The sequence below is a fragment of the Colletotrichum godetiae genome (assembly GCF_030913485.1).
Source record: "Colletotrichum godetiae strain CBS 193.32 chromosome Unknown BDP55scaffold_1, whole genome shotgun sequence".
NCBI classification, from domain to species: Eukaryota; Fungi; Ascomycota; class Sordariomycetes; order Glomerellales; family Glomerellaceae; genus Colletotrichum; species Colletotrichum godetiae.
In genome coordinates this window covers 423,112-443,657 of record NW_026851249.1, presented here as the reverse complement: position 1 = coordinate 443,657, position 20,546 = coordinate 423,112, and the positions used below count along the sequence as shown (strand labels likewise).

Below are 20,546 nucleotides of genomic sequence, written 5' to 3'. Positions count from 1 at the left end.
TCCAGAGTGTCAAAGAACCATGTAAACCCCTCAAACTAATCCCCAAGCCGTAACGAAGCCCAAAATTGATTCACGACTTTCATTGTTGGGAAACTTCACCCAGTCGCCTTCTGACAAAAGATGATAGAAAGTTGCGACCCATGTGTGCACCGTACCGTGCCTTAGGCTGTGCTTCTAATACTTTTTTCTTTTAAAAAAGAAAAGAAAAAAGGCACCTAAAAAGACATTTGTCGTCAGAAAAGCTTGTTCACGTCAGCATATTAACTCAGACTAGGTTCCTCATGTTCTGTTACCTTCAAATGCCCCCAAAATCTCAATGTAGCGTAAGTTGGTATTACTCAACGAGAAGCACGTAGCTTTGGTCTATCGCCTTTCGTCTCCAACTCAAATGAAGAAGTCAAGTCGCTATTGAGCTACAAGGAACAAGAAAGCCTAGGTGGTCTTCGGAAAGAAGAGGCTGACGGCCTTGCGAAAAAGACCCGCAGCCCATTTGCCCATCTTCTTCTTTGGCTTCGACACGCCGTCTTCTTCCTCCGACTTGATCTTTACATACTTGCCGGTGGTGTAGTTGCCAAATCGCACGTTACGGGTTGACTTCTTGGCGGTCTTGAAATCATAGTTCTCAACCTCGGGAAGATCTTCATAGATCTGCTGGATAAAACTATCCTCGGCATACTTCTCGTAATCGACGATACTGGGGTTCCTCTTCGATGAGACCGCGGCTTCATCGATGTCGTCATACTCGGCGCCCCACTCATCGTCTTCTTCATCCCCATCGTAGTACTGAGCGAACCGGCTCTCAAGCTCGAGGAGTTCATCGAGCTGCTTCACCGAAGCCTGCTCGAAAGATGGAAACCTGACAAAGGCGTCCTCGTCTAGGTCACAGAGTCTACCAACGGAGCTGGAGCTGATAGTGGACACTTGGGAGACCGAGACTTGTCTGATTCGTCGTCTCTCTGATTTAGTAGCAAGAGGCTTGATAGGGGAGAATGCCTGGCTCTGGTAGCGATAGGCAAGGCCAGACAACTTATTCTTGCTTTTGATTGTGCGACCGAACCTCGGATCAAACGGAGGGAAGGGTTTTAAGTCCGAGATGCCTCGAAGACTCGGGAAGTTTGTGTTGCCCAGGCTCTTGGTGCTGAAGGGCGAAGTCATGATTGTCTTCGTTCCCTGAGATGAGGATCGGACACCTTCCTGGCTCTCGAAGCGTATCCACTAGACAGCCTCATGAGTCTTGGTCGGGGTGATGGATTTCATGGAAGAATGAAGCGCCGTTGTGACTGGCTCTCTGCATCTCAGAATATGAATTGCCACCTGCTTTTCGGGCTCAAAGTCGATGCTACTGTCCAAGACGCAAAGCGGGCTGTCAACCTCGGCTGTGGCAGTTACAGAATGATGCAAGACGGGTTCAGAGTTGTCTTCGCGAGCGACCACATTGCCTTGAGAAAGTACAATGCTGTTCGAAGCTACCGTTTCGTGTCGAAAGTTGTCGAAAGACGGCTTCCGACTCATATTGTTAAGGGCGACGGCGGCCTTCACAAGACTTCGGCTTGGCTTACCCTTGGAGGAGGCATGACGGGGGCCTTCTTCCAAGAAGGCCAACACGCGGTGGAAGAAACCCATCCTGGATTCTGTAGTAATCAGCTTTTGTCAGAATAGGAGCACAGCGAAAAGCGAAAGGTGTGAAATTACTTGTGAAAGAGATGGGTTTGTGTGACGTGAAGGGTCACTGCGCGTTTCTGCAACGAGGCAAATTACGGTAAACGATTATCGCGTGCTCGCGAAATGGAGTGGACGAGGACAGAGCAGCTTGATAGAAGGCTTTTCCGAATATCCCGGAGAGTTGAGATGTGACAAGAGGCCGCGACAATGGGTTACCGGTGGTACGTAGGGAAAGGTGTATCGTGTTGAGCACGGCGGAACGGAAGGAAGTCGCGGGGAAAGTCGCGGTGACGCAGTGGTAGGTAAGGAGAAAGATTTCTCGAAAAGTACGAAATCGAAGGGCCTACTTATAAGGAAGAGGATAGGCCTAAAGTGAGGCGGCCTCCTTTGGTCCGTTGTTACGTGAACACGGCTCTCGTTGGTAAGGTTGCCACCACACCAGAGCATCATCAATATCTACATGAATTGTGGAGATGCTGACGCGTTTAATACTTAAACTGTGCCTCATGTATCCTTCAGTTGTATTGCTGTGAACCCATAGTTATTGACTTGATCCAAGGTGAAGTCGGAATGGCCAGCCGCTTTTCCTCATTAGGAAATATCACGAAAAAGCCCGAGGTGCGCTTTCAGCTTTGAGCAACTCCGTCGCATTACCTTCAACTCAACTTCATCCTTATCTTTCACTTGACCTGAATTTTTGTTCTGTTTCACCTTTCAGTGAATCGATTCACTCCAGCTTCCCCACCCTTGTGTCTGGGCTAGCAAATGTGAAATCAGGAACAGTCTGGCCGGTGATGTTGTTGCTACGGCATTTGAGCGTGTTAACATGTTCTCTATACGCGGGCTTTCATTCGGCGTTCCTTCTTCCATATCGCTTGCGGCAGAATCAAAATTACGCGACAATTGCCGATTGTGCTTCGTGTGATATTCTCATCACCATCTCCCATTTCTTCCACCAGATCTCCTTTCCAGCCAACTCCATATCAAGGAGCGGTACTGCCTCGTTCTTCCCGGGTTTGTTGATCTTCCATTCCCACCCCTATTCCGTCACATCAGCAAACCGAAATACCCAAAGCGTATTCAAGCCCACTTAAGCGACGAGGTCCTCTGTCTGCGACCCTCGATCCTGCGTCAAGTACCTTACTAGTAGGAAGTGTAGGAGGTGATGCGAGATTCGACTCAGAAAAGCTTGGCTACCATAATGGACATATCCAGTAAGTCGCGCTCGATTATCTCAAAGAAGACACCCCCTTGCATCAGATATCACCAGACAACTGATGTGCTCGTTGACACAGGCCCTACGAGCAAAGGCTCCATTGTCTCAGCCTTGGCTGAACATGGCCACTGGACATTTGCGAAAAGCTTTATACCAGCTCATCCATCTTGTTCAAGATCACTCACATGCAGTGGTATCCTCCATAACACTCCATCAGTCCGAATCCAAACGAGCCAACTTGGACTTGATCACATCCGAACAGGCGCCCTCGGAGCTCATCTCGGTCACGAGACGCCCTTCGGCGGACTCGGTAGCAAGGTCTTTCAAGCCATCCAAATCTCACGCAGCCAAGATACCCAGGGAAGCAAACACATCCAGGAATTTTAGTGCTCGCAAAAGTGCGACCGGTGCTGAATCTTCAATCACCCGTCAGACGATGGTTTCCGCGTGTACATACGCTGAACGAACCGGCTCTGACTACACTGCCAGCGACCAGGACTGGTCCAGTGACGATGGCTTTGTCATTTCTTTCACAGAGAGCAAAAAAGAACAAGAGGTTGACTAGGTGTCTTACTTTGACTTCTTTCCGATGATGTGCGAAGGCATTTTATCTGGTCACCAGGTGGCTGAAGACGATTCCAGCCGCAATGTGATTCACGTCACTCCCTGTTATCCAGTATCATTGTCGGAGAGCAGCTATCGGGAAACGATCTTTTGGGTTTCGCGAGAGTTTGATCATTTTCAGGGGGTTGTGGATTCTCCCTGTTCCCGTTACGCAATTTCTGGGGGACTTTTCATAGTTGAAGAGGCGTTTTGCACGATGAATGAATTGGGCTTTAAACACAGTGAGCTCGGCTCATTTCTTTATCTTCTAGATTGGCGGGGTGTAGAAAAGGTGTGAACAAAATCGAGGTTTCTGTTCACCAGACTTCAGCCACTCTCATGGTATAGCTATGGGCCGTGTTCTGAGCAGGCAACCGTCGGCAATATTTGAGGTTGACACTGTAAGAGACATCAAGAGGTCTTGTCTCTCGCACCATTACGATGCATGCAAATCGTAACTCAAAAAGGATAGGTACAGAAAACACGTGCGACCGCACGATGGAATGATGAAGATCTCGGTTTTTAGCCTGTAGACTAGATCCACTTGATGCGAAGATCTAACTATCTCCTGTTTACCTGCCGGTCTCTTACGCTTATATTGTTCTTGTGGGAACATACAGGGCTCGTATCTTCTAGTCGGCCAACCAGCAAAAAATTCAGACTAAACAGTTCCTTGAACTATTTCCGAACCGCGCTTTTCAGGACTTTCTTTCCGTCTGCATAGCTATCCGCCACCGTCAACGACAGACTAGCCTTCACAACGGCAGACCCATTTCTTCTCTGCCCAAACAAGATGCTGCTTCCGAAAACTCGGTCAGAGTCACTGTTCTCAAAGTTCTTGGATAGTTTCGCTGCAATAGCGGCATCTGTGGTCGTACGACTTGTCCCTCGTTGGGTATATCGATCGAAATGCATAGCCAAGACTTGCCAGACTTGCCAGACTGTCCAGATATACTGTACAAAAACGGGCATCCAAGTAACTTGACAAAGAAGACCCACTGGAAAGTAAGTCCCAAAAGCAATTACGACTGCCAGCTGAATGACCTCACGGAATCGATTTCGCACTGGATGTCCGTAATGTCGGAAGAACTGGTTGACGATGGAGGGCGGACCGGTGATTAACATAAATTTTCCTTCGATTGCTGGACAACTGATTTCCCAGTCCCGCGTCTGTTCCTCGTCGACAGTGTCTGAGAATGGGGTCAACCCCTCGCGTTCAAGGGCGAACAAAGTGCTGATCAATCGAAGGACGAGCGGTATAACGAAGATGATACTCCATAGCGAGCCAGTGATTGCGGCGACGCAGATCATAATGCAGATGCCCACACACTCGGTGAGGATAATCTCCACCAAGCACAGCAAGTCAACGTGCTTGATCTCTTCGGAAATAAAAGGGGCTTTAGAGTTGCCGAGGTCTTCTTCTGTAGCTTTGGAAAGCACTAAATGGCTCACAGCGACTCTAGCGCGCACTGGTTTCGTCGTTTCCTCAAGGGGGACTTTGCAACTCTCGGTGTCATTGCGCTGTCGAATTGGAGGCTCTTTAATAGTTGGGAGGGGCATGTTGAGTAACGCCTGGACCCAAAGACAGTTTCGAATTTGCGATTCCCTTTCGGGTTCGCTTCCACGAGAGTGTAGAATATACGTCCATTCGAGGTCGCGGTAAAAGTGTGTTCCAAGCATGTGGCCCTGTACAGCTCCGCTAAAGAGCCCATTTTTATACGCAGTGTCGATAACATCAAGAGCAATGGATCCAATGGGGCCTGCCATAGAGTACAAACATGCAAGTCGTGGCATGTCGTAAATGGAGAACGACGAGAAATGCCGCTGAGGCCAAAGGAACCTCTCGAAGATTGCGCTGGTGGCAGCTTGTCCACCAACGTAACCCAGCAGCGAACTGAAAGCGCCAAAGACCGGAGCATCGGCTTGATCCGACATTGTCAATGAGTCTGGTTTGCTTGCGAGGCAGCGGGTGCGTACGACTTGGTGCCAGAATAAAAGCGCTATTTGACTAAGGTAATTACTTTACTTTGAATGTGTGAGCGACCGACAATCAATTATATGTATTGATGGGGTCTCACATCCAACGAACTGTTGACCGTTGCTCCCATAATGCTGACTGCAGAGAAGAAGGATTTTCTTCCCTGGATCTGGGATTCAGCAGGCAGCAACTTAAAGCTACATGGGTCCTTCACGTCAGGGCATGCTGGTGCCCTACCACAAACCTGCATGAATGCAATGAAGACTGGCTGCATGTTCTCGGGGGCTCGGCAGCGGATGGGCTCACTGCGCGGCCAGGAAGAGGGGTTCTCATTCGGGACCAACGAGCTGCGAGGAAACGTTTACCTTGTCCTGTGTTCCCTCTCAGGCTCTCACGCTATTGACGCACACCAGAGTGTCGTGTGGGCCCCAATAACTGGGCGTAAGCTTACAGTTCGACCCCAGATACGACAATATTGTATTAGCGAATGGCACGAAAGACAGGGGTCTGAACATGAAAATTATCTACGGTTTGAGTCTTCCCAATTCGGAGGTTTTAAGCTGTTGTAGGCTAGGAGTCGATACTCTGGCGTTGGGTAAACATGATGTGTGTAGATGAATCAAATCATGGACCCGTTTCCTCATGGCTCTGGCCCGGCTGTCACCGACTACGAGCCCGTGGACGCAATTATACAATCAATACCATCAATAAGTTTTCGGATATTTTCCAGCCTGTCTAAAGACGATAAGCGTCACAAATCTGGGTCGAAAAAGCATCCCTTGCGAATCACGACAACATCCATGATCCTGGTCAGGCCCTCGACAGACTAAGAGAGGGATAAAGAGCCAAACAGACTTGCGCTAAAGAGCCTTGTCACCTGTAAGTTGTTCCGTGTAATTATTATTAGATAATACCACTGCTTCCAAATTGTAAGCTTCACAAAATCGCCGATGTCACAACGAATCTAAATGTGCCCTCTTGTGCTTGCCTGTGCTGGTTGCTCCAAATTTTGCTATAAGCAGCACCGGATCTCCGCCACTTTTATCTTAACTTACCTAGTTAAGCTTGTCAGTCAGGGAAGAGGATACTCGAGGTTATATCCTGGGTCGACGATAGTCCGGCATGGATACCGGGCTGCATGATTAAAATCTTGGCATGTGGAGCAGACCGAAGGTATTATCTCCGAGGCGGTACTCAGTGCTGGATCTATTGCCAGGACCATACCGAAGTCCGGAGGCCAGACGTTTGACAACTTCACCTTTGGAAGGTAAAGTCTGAGATGGTGAAGTCTCATAAACGGGCCCACTTCAGGTGAATATCGGCGTTCAGGTGAAGCTCACAGGTCCTCGTGACTCGTCTGGTGGCTGATGCCTCGAGATACTTTGCTAACATGGGACGACCAAACGACCCTACCGCCCTACCGCCCTTCGGCCGACCCTCTGACTACTTCAACGCCCCTTCAATTCTCGCCGTCTTCCTTTCGTTTCTTCTTCCTCATCAACACAATAATTTCCGCGACTTTCCGCAATTTTCTGCCGATCCTTCTACCCTTTGCTAGCTTTCCCATCGTGAGAGGGAACCAAAACTAGCTTGATCACACTCAGTATCCGAGCAACTCCACTTTCACCATTCATTGATGTTTCATGGTAGACTTGTGCAAGTAATCCACTGTACTCTTCTGACCGCACTGAATCCTTACCTCGGCGAAGTTGGACAGAAAGCCTTCGAGGGTCTTGCCAATCCATCCAATATCGAAGGCAAGACTTAGTCAGGCAAGTGCCCTTTCGCATTTGGACATCCTCCAGTAAACTGGCTTCGCAACCACCAGAGATCAAGCAAAAGAAAAATTTCAATCCAACTTTCTTCTGACTAACATTGACAAATCTTAGTGAGTAAAGTCATTGAAGATGCCTTTTAGTGGCGTTGTTCAGCAAGGCCTCGCGCTACTGTTCAAGAGCCCACGCGAAACGCCAAACGCGTACGACAATCCAGACTCCGGTCACTGTAGCCGTGGCCATCTTGCGGTCAACAGCAGTCATTTCTTCTCCAACACGTCACGGTCCGTTGTTTTTACGCGCCAAGTGAGTGCAATTGGACCTTTGCGCCGACCTTCGATTTACGCCTGCTTCACGATGGCCAGCTTCTTGAACACGGCCAAGATAATCAGTGTCAACACTGCGGACGCTCATTCGGCTGCCGACTCCAATGAAAGCATGCTCCCAACTTATCATCTGGTGGATACTAGCAACGTGTTCCCGCAATACACCTCTTTCAATCAGTTTCTTGACGACGAAGGCAACTAGAGATCGCCTGAGCCCTCTGAGACTGGTTTCTCGGATACGTCAAGCATTGAGGAATCGCGACGGAGCTCCCCAATCCCAGGTATGCTCTCTTTCATTCTTCATTTTGACATTGCTTTAAACTTATGAACTTCGAAGCTGCGTGGGATTGCGAGAATCTCTTGAGTCCTCTTGACGAACTTCCCCCTCGACCCTCTCGCCCCCTTTTCGGCCAGAGAAGCGCAATCGGAACTGAGGATGCTTTGTTCAAGCCCACACGTCGGTTCCAGCTCTTTGTCGACTCTCAACCAGAATACGATTTTGGCGTCACGCAAAGTAACTGGAACTTGTCCCACACACACGATGACAACGACTCGATCATCACAGCTGTCAGGGACGTTGAAAAAACTCACCAGCCCATTCCACTCGGGCCACTCCGTGTCTTCGAAGAGCGCCATTATAGCTATGCCGGATTTTCCAGTTCCTCGCCCATCTGTGCTGAAGCTCTACAAGAGCAGCAGAGGCCTAAGCTCGTCACGGATATGCTTGGGGAAATTGATGACTTCCTGGGTGACTTTGGATGTCACGAATTCGAAGAAGTACTTGCTGAAGACAATCGTGCAACGGATACCTTCGTTCCATCGGAAGAGCCTATGCCCCTGAAACTCACGGCGAGGCAGAAGCAAAACATTCACACAACCCAACCTATCTACCCTGACACCGAGGCCAAGCCTTTGTTCACTATCAGCGAGGAAAACAACAACCAAGTTGATGGAACCTTTCACCAGCCGGCTTTTTGTTCGGCCCTTCATCTCACAAAGTACGCCGGCTTTGTTGAAACCTCTATGGTTCCCGCACCTCTACGCATATTCAAGCGACCCAAGGTCGACAATAACCGTGGATTGGAGGGTCAAGGTACCCTGCACGCCCGTGACAACAAAAAGCCGGCAGGGCCTAGAGACATTGAGTATTCCAGAAGACAACAAAACAGGCCACAGCCGAATTCGCCGCCAATTCTCGGCCCTCTCTTCGATGAGAGCTCATTTGGCATTCCTGTGGTTCCCTTTCTACCCAACGGCCCACATCGTCAGCTCTCGTTTCCATCCCCAAATTCGATAGCCTACCTCGAGCATGAGCCTTTACACAGAGCCGGCCTCGACGCTGATGATGTTTCTACGGTGATAGAGGCTCCTGTTGGTGCTGCTGGCGTTTCTGAGTGGGACGAGGACGATTCCATTGACTTCTTGCTCGGCCCCATGGAAGACGCACCGCCTCTCGTGCCGCCTCACAGGGAGCTTCCTCGCCTGCAGAACTCCGTGTTGAACCGCGGCGCTGTGAACAACTGGCTGAGAGACTCGGAGACTGCCGGCAGTCTTGAAGCTGCTACCAGCCATAACACGGTCGATGCCCCTCGTCGTCGTCGTGTTCGCGACGTTGATGTTAGCAGCATTGACGAAGCTGATACCCCTTGTCCGCTTCGTTCTCAAGACGTCGATGCTCGTGTCAATGCCAGTATCGATGCTCTTGTCTACCCGATTGTGCAGCCTGAGAGCCATTCCGCGTATTATGAAGATGATTTCCTTCATGATGTCATGACTGCTGTGAGTGAGACCCAAGCAACTGACCTGGATGAACAGCTTCGGCTTCTAGGTCCAGTCTACCCCAGCAGGATTCTTCTATGGCCTCTCCATCATCCCGCCACAGAAAGTGAGCCCGAAAATGCCTCTCTGGAGGGCGAGCGTAGTCAATCGACTTCCAGATCACCCACCCCTGAAGAGCGACCCGAGACCTCCAGGTGCTTTTTGTGAATCTTCGCTAGCTACTGGTAACCCTCCGAGCTGATGAGACTGATTTTGGGAGAACGGAATCGGCGAGGAAGAGCACTGTAACGAAGACCGCCAAATATGCCACCATTGTAAAGAGTGATTCTTGTTTGAGATTCAGAGACGACATACCGAACGCCGAGTATCCTGGCTAAACGGATTGAGTAAAGGTCTAAAGACAAAGTTGATGGACGCTGGAGTAAATGATGACCTTTCCACCTGGACCATTGATAAGAGAGCTGAGATATGGGGACAAGGAGTATGATATTTGCTGCAGTAATTGGACGAGTAAGACTTGGATGGACTTGGAGGTTCGGCTGCTCAGTTTTGTTTCTGTCTTGCCGCAATTTGCGAAAATGCTGTGATCTTGTACTGGGTTGGAGACTTGAGGTTTGGTTTCGCAAGGCGATGTTGTGATTCTGATTTTGATTCTGTTGAGCCTTGGTTTATCCGAAACCCGAAGTAGCCTTGTGTACATGAGTGCAGGCCATCAGCTCTATTATGCTAAGGTACTACATGGCTGGGTATTCTTCCAACATTCGCTTTTCTTTGATACAAAACAACTTGTAAATGCGCCCCTGTTCCCCCCATGTGATTACTCAAGTATATTGACCCCTACAACTGTCCGACCTCTGATTTAATCATTTTTCGCTATCTCGTCATTGGTGGGGTTATGAGAACTCTGTCTTTCAACGTCCTCAACCTTGTCAAGAGGCTCCAGCTCCTGCTCACTGGCCGCGTCTCCTAGTTCCACATCCACTGTATTCCCACGGTCTTGAGTCCCTCCCACAATGGTTCCTAATCTTGAAGTAGTGGAGCCTACCCAGCCAAGAAGTGAGTCCTCTTTAATAACTCTACGTCGATGTCCGCCAACCGTCGTTCTGCTTCTTCTTGCACTCTCCATGGGGTTTGGCGTTCGAGCCGGCGGCCGGTAATGCCACTGCCAAAACCTGCGGGAGAACAGAGGACGTAAAATGGGTGCGTTAACAGCAATTAGACCAACTTCGCATTCTCGGACTCCCCACCTATTCACTGTAATTGTTGAAGGCTCTGAGCCCAGAGTTACCGCGACTCGCATGATCGCGGCCGCGATGACAAATAGGCCGGAGCATATCAGTATTGCTATGAATACTTTCTTGTAAAAGGGTACCCTAATTTCCCTCAGAACGGGCAGGGGCAGACAAAGAATGGCTGCATCGGTCACAACGTCTTGTCTCTAGTCAGCTTGAAAGTTCTTAGCTAGACTTTCTGTCAGACTTACTAAGAAACGTTGATACTAGCAGATTTTGGGCCTTGAAGACACACTTTTCGCTAGGTAAGGGCCTCACTCCCCAATTATCTGAAAATCTGTAGGATCACTGCCATTAGTGCAACATTCCATCAGGAACTGATTGAAAGTCCAGCACTCACGGCATGCAGCTAAAGGTGATTGTTCCAACCACAACCAAGTATGACAAAATCGTGAACCACGTCAGATGTTTCAGCACTCTCGCGTTTTGCCACAGGTCGAAAGTCATTCGCTTACTTCAATATCATCAGCTTCTTTCTCTTCAGAGGATTGGAAAGGTGAAATACTAGAAGAACAGTAGGGTTGCTTTCATAGACCACAAATATGCGGTATACGAGTACCAAGCGACTTGCTGGAACTTAGAACCTTGCACAAGTCGTGCTACTTCGTCGTCGGATAGAGTGCTAATTTGAGCAGCTGTGAGGTCTACATTCGTGCCATATCGATCTTGGTAGTAGGTACACACACATCAGTTCTGCCAATTGCCTGAATGTTCACTTGGGAGCCCCGATTAGTGATCATACTCACAAACTAAGTCCACCATGACAAAACAGACCGTGTATAAGAACAAAGTCTACCAAGATGGACCGTCAGAATAGTGCCGCGTTATCGATTGAGTTTCGCCTTACAACAAGCATTATGTAGTCATCTCCCTTGAGGCCTCTGGGACCAACCATACGAATCCTGACGAAAAACCGCAAAAGGATGACAAGAGCCCCTACGCCGAACCAAGTCCACATCTCCTTCAGAAACCTGTCATCGCGTCTCAAGATGCTGTCCAGTTGACCGGTGGCCATGCTTGAGGACGCGCGTCCGCCGACGCATTCATCAAGCGACAATCATCTATCGAAATCAGAGGGCTTCTGTTGGGTGTATGACAATGGGCGATGCGGCAATATCGTCGGCGGACCTGTGATATATGAAGTCGGCGGGTTTTCCAGCTGTCGTCTCATTTAGGAGCCCCATGCAGGCACGTTTTCCGACAGAAGTAGGCTTGGGGAAGACGTGAAGTTAGCATTCCCAGATTAGCCTCCGAAATGCTGAAATCAAGAACGCGCCGGGGCCGAGGAAACGCTTGTCCGCAATTGCCAACTAGACCCAAAAAGGGTGTTGTTGGGAACGCTCTGGTCGCTGCAGACGTTGATCTGGCGCTGACTGATGACTCGTGGCGTTTCGTAGTCGCAACTTTAAAAGGCAACGTTGCTACGGTCACATCAGACCAAGACACAATAGCGGCACTCGGGCATTTTGGCTGCCCGAAGAAAAGCTGAAGTCAGACACCCAATCATGAGCGCTTCTGTACGATAATGAAGTCGATATGTTACTTGTTAAGTTTACCAATATGGGCGATTGAGTCGACACAATGAGTCGACACAAGTATGAGACTGTCCTTCTTGTTGAGAATTCAAAGCACCATCCAGCCAGAAGCCCACCGTTCTTGGCTCGGGAAACAAGGTTTCGGGGAAATTATAGACTTTATTGCGCCAAATGCTTAACGATACGACGGGTTCTAGAAGGCAGATTCTCCTTTTAGCAAGAGCCTCTTAAGCATTCTACAAGCATGTTACTGGATATCACCTGATTGAAACTAAAGATCTCCTTTCTGGACACTTTATGGCTACACAAGAGCCGAGGCATTGAAGTTTTCAGCGTTGATTATATGAGTCAGTCAAGTTGACAGGAGTGCACGAGAAAGAGTGAATGTTATGATATTCTCCCTAGGTACATTCTTCATTATCATTAAGGATGAAGTGTCCTTCTTCACATTGATTTTCAATGGACGGAGTGGTATGTACAAGTTCGTCTACTAACAAGACAAGATAGGCATACAGGTATTACCCAACCTTGTCTTAAGTTATTCAAGCAGAGCGCTTCACAACGAAGGCACCACGCTCAATGGTGTTGATCAAAATATGACCACTCTTGAAGTAAGGGTAGTGAGACCAGGTGCCGACGAAGTCAATTGATCCTCCAAGGGGCTCGCCATCGTTCTCGGGGTAGATGTCGAAGAATCCGACCTCTGAAACACCGCCTCCGGTGGGGTCATCGGGCAGAGAAGAGACGTCGAGAATGCGGAGACCGGCACCGTAGTGGCTCTGGAAGGCAAGGCCGTCAATGACGAACTGGTTGTGGTCGATGCCGTAAGCCTCGCTGCGGTAGTATCCAGTCTGCTTGGGAGCCTCGAGCGATCTGATATCCCAGAAGTAGGTGATGGGGTAGCCGCTGGCAGCAGGGCCGGTGGCGTCAACCTCATCATACTCGTCATCGAGAACGAGGTACTCCTGCCACTCGGTGTTGGTGACCCAACCTTGGTGAGTGTCTAAGTATCCAATCAGTAATTGCTCCAAAATTGAACGAATGAATGAACCGAAGGAACTTACAGCTAGCACCCTCGTAGGAGGTACGGGAGATGATATTGGTCTCGTTCTTGTTGGTGACATCGTAGATAGTCAAAGTATCCTCGTTGTAACCGTAGCAGATATCACGACCGAAGTACTTCTCATCAGGACCACGGTAGACGAGGCACTGAGCATCGTGGACATAGCCGTCACCGGCAGCACAACCCGGGGAAGTGGGGTTGGCAGGGTCGCTGAGGTCGATGAAGATCAGACCGGAGCGGCATGCGCTGGAACGAGGCTGGGCGCCGACAGCAACGGCGTACTGCTTCTCCTCGTTGATGACGATGTTGTGGGTGGAGCCGGCGGGAAGGCCGTTCCAGTAACCGGTAAGGTCACGGGAGTTGCTGAAGGTGACCGGGCTGGCGGGGTCAATGTCCAGCAGCTGTCACAGACAGTTAGTATTGCTAGAGTCTGTAGGTTGGGTGATATTGAGCTTACCTTGGTCAGATCGAAGATCTGGACACCGTGGCGGGAGGCCTCACTGCCGATAACGACGTAGTTCTTGTATCCACGAAGCTCGCGCCAGATGGATGTGGTAGAGTACTGCGGAAGGCGACCGAGGTAGACGAGCTTGCCGGCGGAGGTGATCTCAGCAAAGGCTGCACCATCAGCCTGAGCAATGATGGCAAACTCGCGACCGTCAGGGCTGGTCCATCCCCAGGAAGAGGATCCCTCGCCGGAGGTGGAACCAAGGTCGGAGTGACTCTTGAAGTCGTAGAAGTCGACCTTGTTGCACTTGAAGGTGTTGTTGGCATCGCCAGGGATGACCTCGGCAACACCGTTGACGCAAGAAACGGGGCCCTCCTCAGCGAGGCGGCTCGTGTACTTGGTCGACTCCATCTCTCCAGCGTCTCTTTGGCGGTCCCATGATGCCTGTGAGTTGTAATGATTAGACCAAGTCTTGCAAGCAGATGCGTTAGTATCACATACCTTCTTACGGGCCATGAGGTCCTTGTGAATGACACCACTGTCGTAAATCTCAGAGACGAGTTCACTGGGTGCGATCTCCTTGGCCGAAGCTCCAGAGAGGAGCGCCGAAACGGCCAAGGTTGCCAAGGTAATTGCCTTCATCTTGAGTGGTTCAGGAAGGGTCCTGGGAGTTGTCTAAGGCAGGGGTAATTGACGGTTGAACCACGATGATCACTTCACAACCTAAAGAGCGGAGAGGTGCAGAGCAAGATCTTCTGATGATCAAACGGGCGAAAACCACATTCTTTTATCTTCTTCCCATTGCAACTTGGCGTTGTCTTTCCCCTCAGTTCTTTCCTCGGGCCTCGCGGTATCTCTCCACCGCTTTACGAGTCAAAAACATGATGATTGTTCAAAAGTCCTGCTAGAAACAGAAGGTCAAGAAACAGCGGTTGGAAGGTGGGAGCAACGAGCTTCAATGTCGCGATGCGGAGCACTACTGCCCAAAGAAGCAGGTGTCTATCGGACAAGGCCCGCACGGTACTTGGACGCACGAATCAGCGGCTCCGTGGCCCCGGCCCGGCAGTCCACCATCCTTCGCCGCAAATTTACTTACATACCCGCCCGGACTTGGCAACAAGCACTGCCATACGGACAAACATACTTGAAAGAGGCGTTGTGAGCCTCTTGGCGCATCGTATCTGGCGGCTTCCGCAGTCTTGCCAAGCGCGCCGTTGTAACACTCCCGCAGATTGTACCGGCATCACCACCATGCAGCGCCAAGTCACGGCGTCATTCTGGTCTTTTTTGTCTCTTCACCTTCTCGAAAGGATTAATTATGTACCATCTGATAAATGGCGTCAAGAGATTACGTTTGTGCGAGATACGGTCCGTTGTCGAATCGTCTATCTAGCTCCCGCAAACTTACCCAGATCAGCGAAATCTTTACTATATCTGCTCATAGATCATTTAATTCCGCACCAATCGCTTTTCTAACATTACTACCTTGATGGCCCAAGTGCTTGTCGCCGGCTGTTTCCGAACTTTGAGTGTGATGGCAGCTGCCCACGTGCAGTCAATGCGTGTATTAACCATGTTAGCTGCCTACATCACATCCTTCAACACTCAAAATCGACATGTTCAAGTGATTTGGTTCTTATGTTCTGCTTCTCCATACCGTTTGGGCCAGTTTTTCCTCTAATTTGAAGTAATACCATCATGTATTGTGGATTGTTTTTCCACTGGGATATGCTCTCAGCCCTGTCTACCTCTTAAGATCCAACCCGCGGTGAAGAATTGTGCAACGTATTCAGAAGCTTTTGTGTGACCCGTTGTCTCATGCACTAGATCACAACCTAACCCCGTAACTTCATACGTTAATACACAATGCTAAATCGTATTTCAATCACACTTAATAACCTGACTCTTTAACCTATACTCTCATGGCACCTCACTTGGCTAATCCCAACGGCCCCTGAAATGGCCCCACTTCGGCAAAGTCCCCGCTAGATAAGGTGCAGCCATCCGGAGTTTATGGGGATGATCGAGTTCCTGAAACAGAAAACTTGCTCAACTTTAAGACGACTTCATTTTGGATTTGCACCGACACATAGGAGGCAAGGCCTGTTTTTTCTTAGAAGAGGTGATGTTGCTACTTGCTTTGCTTGCTCTCATAAGAGAATCGGTGTTGAAAGGACTCTCATCCTCGAAAGAAAACGATGCATCACCGTTTGAGAGAGTTCATGATGTCACCGGCGATAACTCAACGTTGTCTACCACTAGTTATAAAAGTTGAATTTTTCAATCCTCAAATCTCACGTTGTTCACAGCTCGGGAACTGGTTGCATCAATGTTGAATCGGAAAAAAATGTTCTGTGCCGCGTCGTATACAAATAGTACTTGGTTTCATTTCGTCTCTTACAAGTTGACCCTTGGTAATCTTCGTCACAGCCTCAGCTGCATGGCGGCATCACCCATTCAGTCAGTCTCTCTCCTTTCAGTACTCATCGTGGGATCCGGCTAATGCCTCTAGACTGAATACACTCTACCAATTATACAACTGCCCTTCGAGTCGTTTTCCACAGCTGCGGCTCTCCTATACATCCCATCAACTCGATGGTGATGCGCTGTTCTTCCTCGTTATGATCGGGTATCTTTTGCGATAATACATTATATCTCATTTGCCCAACTACTATGTCAGGTGCTCCCAGTCCGGTGATGGATGTGTCGCCAGCTGCAGTCGAGGAGGGCCGTCATCCTCGGGGATGGAGGCCAACCCCTCCGGAGGTATAGCCTTCTCCCATACAGCTTCCCAAGATTTTCTGGCCTCCATCTCGTGATTTTGCCAATTAGGTACCCTATCTCTCGAACATCCTTGCACTGAATTCTCGGCACCTTGTGCCAGCCAGCCTTCTCTTCTCCCATCCATTGAATTTGCTCTGGGATTGTAAGTCCAGTCGTCAGCAGTCTGCTCCGATTTTCTAAACAACTCTTCCGTCAATGGTCTCATTCCCATCGGCTGACCAGTGAGGACGGCGAGTTCGGTATCGAAGTTTGCAGGACCTGTTGGGCTTATCGTAGTGCGTTCTGCCACAGTGATGGTCGTGCGTGTAGTCCTCAGTTGTTTGTTTGGCAACATGCTGCGCCAGTAAGAGGAACTTGAACTGCTTCCTTTCTTCAGATCACCTGTAGTTCTTGGAAGATTGCCCATTGCCTTTCCTTCTCCTCTTCGTGTTCGTTCGTAGAGAAGGTTGGTGGAAGGTAAACAAGCACAAACGACGCCGATGACAAGTTCCAGTGCCCTAATTCCTACTGATGAGCTCGATTACGGACTAATGGGAAGAAGTTCTAAGCTTACGTGATAAGGTCCAAGACGACGAAGTCCGCTGTAACATCCGTCGAGGTGAGGAACTGGACGACGAGATACATGCGATAGACAGTCACAGCTGTCGCAATACCTCCAGCTCCAAGTAGCGCAGCGACTTTCAGCTTCTTGCGCAAAGGCATGCGCAAACCCCACAACAGTGGTACCGGGAGCACGAGGATGAAGAAATCGGTGATAATTGCCAGGCTCAGATCCGCAATGAAGATTTTGCGTTGATTCAGGCATCTCGGGTTCGGAGTTTTGGGGTTCCAGAAGGCTGATACTGGCAGGCAGATGACAGTCTTGAGAATCTGAATTGGGATGTAACAGATGAGCAAGGTGATAATGAAGACTTTGATCCCCCGTGAGACTCGTTCATGCACGGCAAAGACTCGTGCTTCGAGTAGGAGTAAAGTGACCTTCGTAAAGTATGCTGCCGGGCAGTAGATGATGGAACTGGCGTACAGCCACTGAAAATCATTTGCATTAGCTCGTGTCCCGCTTCAAGATTTGACTAGCTCATCAAACTTACTCTCATCACTTCTTGATACGATTCTTTCGTCAGCTCCCATGCATGATAGCCCTCGCCATAGTGCGCCATCACAAACACAGTCGCAACGTAGATCATGATCAAAGCCTGGGAGGTGTTAATACAGTCAATTCGCATCTCCACGCAATTGAATCTTACATATGACACAGCGCAAGTCCCTGCGTCGCAAATCAGTCAAGTTTTTCTATCCCCGCTTCGTTCAGGTGAGATCGAGGGATAACATACAGTCATCTGGAAGAAACGGTCTTGCCATGGAAAACTTAACATACGTTCTGATCCCAAAGAACAGCGTCGTGATTGCTGCCAGAACACTCATTCCTACGACATTCCACATCCACCCGGCATCCCTTGGGTGCTTGAAATCCGGTGTGACGCCAGGCGGGGGTGGGAACGCCCCTACCAGGGCCGTTGCGTTACTCATCGTATCTTCAATCGCTCGACGTGAGCTGTGAGCCACATGGCGAGGCTCATCGCTTCACAAATGTCACCGAAAGTTTTCCGTGGCCGATCGTATATTCGCAGCTGTGGAAGTCTTTCTTCTTCGTCGGCCGCTTCAAGGTGAAAGGGTTCTAAGCTGCTGATAAGGGACAACTTGGTGACCTGCGACAAGGGGCGACCCGCACCGGCCCTGACTCGCCCGGCCGCTCTAGTTCCGTTTAGAGTTCGTCGAGTGGTCGGACGTTGCCAGGGTCGAGGCGCAATACCATCGTTAGCGCCATGGAGTGATCAACGGAGGGCGAAACTCTAACAAACATCGTGCTGCACGGTGTCCCCTGTGGCCAGTTATGAGACGTCGAAAGAGACCAGAATCAAGGGACTTGGAGAAGTCGTCACCTCACTCTCCACGGAGAATGGCCATTTTGCTACTAGTTTGAGGAGCTTTGGGCACAGTGCGATACGAAAAAGACTACGCCTTTTGCCGAATCCGAACGGGGTCTCGCATGTCTGAACGCTCTAGTCCAAGATTCGCTTCTAGATCACGACGAACCCCCTCTAAAACCTGGTACCAAGGAACAGATGGGCTCGGGTGGACAAACCAAAATCCGGCCTTTGTTGTGGACAGGCCAACCTTATTAGACACCGCCACGACGCAAGAGGCTGCGATGAGAGCGCCCATTAATCGCACAAAGCTTTCTTAGTTCAGATCCGAAAGCGTTCTAGAGGGCTTGCGGATCGACTGCTCCGGCGCTTCCCGGAAACGAATCCGCGTGATCTGCGAGGGGTCTTTCAACAAAAAGAAAAGCTTGTCGGATACCGGGGTTCTATGATGCATTCTTTGAGAGCCTCCATCCCTTCAACCCCTCCTTCTCCTGACCTCTAACGCCGGGCGACACTTTAGCTGTTTCTGCATTATCACCGATTTGGTACCCGGAAAATTAAGGAACTTCTGTCCATGGTAGCTGTTTCTCGATATCAACAATCCGCAGCAACTCCAGTTCTCTCGCCGTATTATCAACAACGTATCGTGCGACTGCATAACGATCGCAAAACCAACGTAATGATACGAGGCTCTTTGTATGACAACTGCAAGTTACGGCACTTTGAACAAGGAGATCTTGTCTCCGGAAAAATGGAATGGTACCCTCTCGGTTTAAGGTAATCTTATCATTTCCAAGCATGGCTTTCCGGGGCAACCGAATCATACACTGAACATTGCGATTCATTCCATCAAACACCTGATATTATTGACTCGTCGCACTTCAGTCAAGTCGGGGCATGAATGGCGAGCAGCTCTTCTATCCGTTTTCTTTCCTAAGGCACTCTAGTTACCGTACAAGCGTCAATGGCAAGACCGACTAAGCCATGACAAAGACGAAACATTGACCTACTCTCAACCTCATATCTAGCGCTGAGAAAGTGCTTGCAATATCGATTACGGATTGAATATGCCACCGGCGTCGTCTGTCGCTCGTAACTCTCTTTCCAAATGACCGAAACTTTGATTGGGAAACCTCATTGCCATCAACCGAAGACGATGTAACTTTAGCAAACGATGTGACTAGTCATCATCGCAGCCGAAGTTCCTTGTTCATGGCCTTAGTCGAAGTTGAAGTCATGGCCATCCCGGGTGCTACCGGACGTTTCGACCGGCTGAACCCCGCGTGGGGCTCCCGGTCCAGGATCATCCCATGCTTCACATGCAAGTCATGAGTATAGCAACGGCCTATCTCGGATTCGAGAAGCTTTCACACATAATTCACGTATACGGATGCCGCGGGCATCCGGAGGTGATTTCTTCCCTAAATGCGTGACCGAATAATTGCAGCGAGGTTCAGGGCAACGATTTTATTTCTAGACTTGGCTGGACGCGTGTACTGAAGAAGTCGAACTCATAGAGGTAGTTGATGGGATCGGAATAAGGTGGAACAATCAAGACCTCGTAACTACTTGGGCCCACGTGTCCGCGTACTTGGAGAGAGAAGATTTAGATGAACGAAGGCTGCTAAACATCTTGCGTGTCACTGATCTGCGTTACTGGTGTAGAAAAGGAACTCATAGTAACACGTGCATTGCTGGCGCACTGACATTGACCGCTGCATGTGATTCACAGGGTATGGTCCTCGCAGACACTCAGTTTCAGCTGTCAACTTTGCTCTGCCGTCCACTGGTGTAATGGCCAAAACATGGTTATGTCGGAGTAGGTACAACCCTGTTTGTAAACGCAACTATGTTGAAGTCCTTCCAGTTAGCATCGCCTCTTCGGATAACTTTCTCACTGGTTAGGTAAACAAGTTAAAAAAATCTTGACGACAGTCTTTAGGTAATCCTATCAAATTTACGTTCAAGCACGGTTACTGCGGTGGTCATTGTCATGAAAATGTAAGTTCAATATCGCCGGTATATCCGGTGCAGTGAGGCCGAGGTCGAGCCCAACGACCTAGGTCTGCTCCCTGCCAACGGGGCATCTTACAAAAAGCATTGAATCGCTTCAATGAAGAACATGTAATCTCCGAAAGATCAAGGATTGCATTTATG

The 20,546-nt window shown here is 49.5% G+C and overlaps 7 protein-coding genes across 7 annotated transcripts; 2 read left to right on the top strand and 5 right to left on the bottom strand.

The window, feature by feature from the left end:
* Positions 1 to 180: 180 nt before the first annotated feature.
* On the bottom strand, positions 181 to 1,430 carry BDP55DRAFT_4067 (uncharacterized protein). The gene is made up of 2 exons (XM_060567340.1): positions 294 to 1,430; positions 181 to 242 (listed from the first exon to the last, which is right to left on the bottom strand). Exon 1 carries the CDS (start codon positions 1,153 to 1,155, stop codon positions 433 to 435), a length of 723 nt encoding a protein of 240 aa, XP_060436708.1. The 5' UTR covers positions 1,156 to 1,430; the 3' UTR covers positions 181 to 242; positions 294 to 432.
* A 1,569-nt stretch (positions 1,431 to 2,999) lies between these two features.
* BDP55DRAFT_625214 (uncharacterized protein) lies at positions 3,000 to 3,443 on the top strand (the record flags this gene model as incomplete). The annotated part of the gene is made up of 1 exon (XM_060571439.1): positions 3,000 to 3,443. One exon carries the CDS (start codon positions 3,000 to 3,002, stop codon positions 3,441 to 3,443), a length of 444 nt encoding a protein of 147 aa, XP_060436707.1.
* A 290-nt stretch (positions 3,444 to 3,733) lies between these two features.
* On the bottom strand, positions 3,734 to 5,579 carry BDP55DRAFT_640004 (uncharacterized protein). Its single transcript, XM_060573303.1, has one exon. The coding sequence runs from the start codon at positions 5,414 to 5,416 to the stop codon at positions 4,160 to 4,162; it is 1,257 nt and encodes a 418-aa protein (XP_060436706.1). The 5' UTR covers positions 5,417 to 5,579; the 3' UTR covers positions 3,734 to 4,159.
* A 2,012-nt stretch (positions 5,580 to 7,591) lies between these two features.
* Positions 7,592 to 9,546, top strand: BDP55DRAFT_722229 (uncharacterized protein; the record flags this gene model as incomplete). Its single annotated transcript, XM_060578568.1, has 3 exons — positions 7,592 to 7,693; positions 7,763 to 7,841; positions 7,898 to 9,546. 3 exons carry the CDS (start codon positions 7,592 to 7,594, stop codon positions 9,544 to 9,546), a joined length of 1,830 nt encoding a protein of 609 aa, XP_060436705.1.
* A 542-nt stretch (positions 9,547 to 10,088) lies between these two features.
* Positions 10,089 to 11,865, bottom strand: BDP55DRAFT_4008 (uncharacterized protein). The gene is made up of 6 exons (XM_060567294.1): positions 11,479 to 11,865; positions 11,378 to 11,423; positions 11,137 to 11,296; positions 10,972 to 11,085; positions 10,823 to 10,908; positions 10,089 to 10,770 (listed from the first exon to the last, which is right to left on the bottom strand). Exons 1-6 carry the CDS (start codon positions 11,644 to 11,646, stop codon positions 10,199 to 10,201), a joined length of 1,146 nt encoding a protein of 381 aa, XP_060436704.1. The 5' UTR covers positions 11,647 to 11,865; the 3' UTR covers positions 10,089 to 10,198.
* Positions 11,866 to 12,565: 700 nt separating this feature from the next.
* On the bottom strand, positions 12,566 to 14,568 carry BDP55DRAFT_639995 (uncharacterized protein). Its single transcript, XM_060573302.1, has 4 exons — positions 14,179 to 14,568; positions 13,687 to 14,121; positions 13,231 to 13,630; positions 12,566 to 13,169 (listed from the first exon to the last, which is right to left on the bottom strand). Exons 1-4 carry the CDS (start codon positions 14,317 to 14,319, stop codon positions 12,709 to 12,711), a joined length of 1,437 nt encoding a protein of 478 aa, XP_060436703.1. The 5' UTR covers positions 14,320 to 14,568; the 3' UTR covers positions 12,566 to 12,708.
* Positions 14,569 to 15,962: 1,394 nt separating this feature from the next.
* On the bottom strand, positions 15,963 to 18,217 carry BDP55DRAFT_639993 (uncharacterized protein). Its single transcript, XM_060573301.1, has 5 exons — positions 17,796 to 18,217; positions 17,709 to 17,728; positions 17,553 to 17,657; positions 17,015 to 17,490; positions 15,963 to 16,958 (listed from the first exon to the last, which is right to left on the bottom strand). Exons 1-5 carry the CDS (start codon positions 17,989 to 17,991, stop codon positions 16,349 to 16,351), a joined length of 1,407 nt encoding a protein of 468 aa, XP_060436702.1. The 5' UTR covers positions 17,992 to 18,217; the 3' UTR covers positions 15,963 to 16,348.
* Between the last annotated feature and the right edge of the window lie 2,329 nt (positions 18,218 to 20,546).

Excerpts from the sequence above, each read along its gene's own strand:
- BDP55DRAFT_639993 (XM_060573301.1), bottom strand. The coding sequence starts at position 17,991 with ATGAGTAACGCAACGGCCCTGGTAGGGGCGTTCCCACCCCCGCCTGGC. Across the intron at positions 17,491-17,552 it reads CGTATCAAGAAGTGATGAGA|TGGCTGTACGCCAGTTCCAT; the intron begins GTAAGTTTGATG and ends AATGATTTTCAG. Across the intron at positions 16,959-17,014 it reads GTCGTCTTGGACCTTATCAC|GGCACTGGAACTTGTCATCG; the intron begins GTAAGCTTAGAA and ends AGTAGGAATTAG.
- BDP55DRAFT_639995 (XM_060573302.1), bottom strand. The coding sequence starts at position 14,319 with ATGAAGGCAATTACCTTGGCAACCTTGGCCGTTTCGGCGCTCCTCTCT. Across the intron at positions 14,122-14,178 it reads ACCTCATGGCCCGTAAGAAG|GCATCATGGGACCGCCAAAG; the intron begins GTATGTGATACT and ends TACAACTCACAG. Across the intron at positions 13,631-13,686 it reads AGATCTTCGATCTGACCAAG|CTGCTGGACATTGACCCCGC; the intron begins GTAAGCTCAATA and ends TGTCTGTGACAG.
- BDP55DRAFT_4008 (XM_060567294.1), bottom strand. The coding sequence starts at position 11,646 with ATGGCCACCGGTCAACTGGACAGCATCTTGAGACGCGATGACAGGTTT. Across the intron at positions 11,086-11,136 it reads GCAACCCTACTGTTCTTCTA|TAAGCGAATGACTTTCGACC; the intron begins GTATTTCACCTT and ends ATGATATTGAAG. Across the intron at positions 10,771-10,822 it reads GCTAGTATCAACGTTTCTTA|ACGTTGTGACCGATGCAGCC; the intron begins GTAAGTCTGACA and ends ACTAGAGACAAG.
- BDP55DRAFT_640004 (XM_060573303.1), bottom strand. The coding sequence starts at position 5,416 with ATGTCGGATCAAGCCGATGCTCCGGTCTTTGGCGCTTTCAGTTCGCTG.
- BDP55DRAFT_4067 (XM_060567340.1), bottom strand. The coding sequence starts at position 1,155 with ATGACTTCGCCCTTCAGCACCAAGAGCCTGGGCAACACAAACTTCCCG.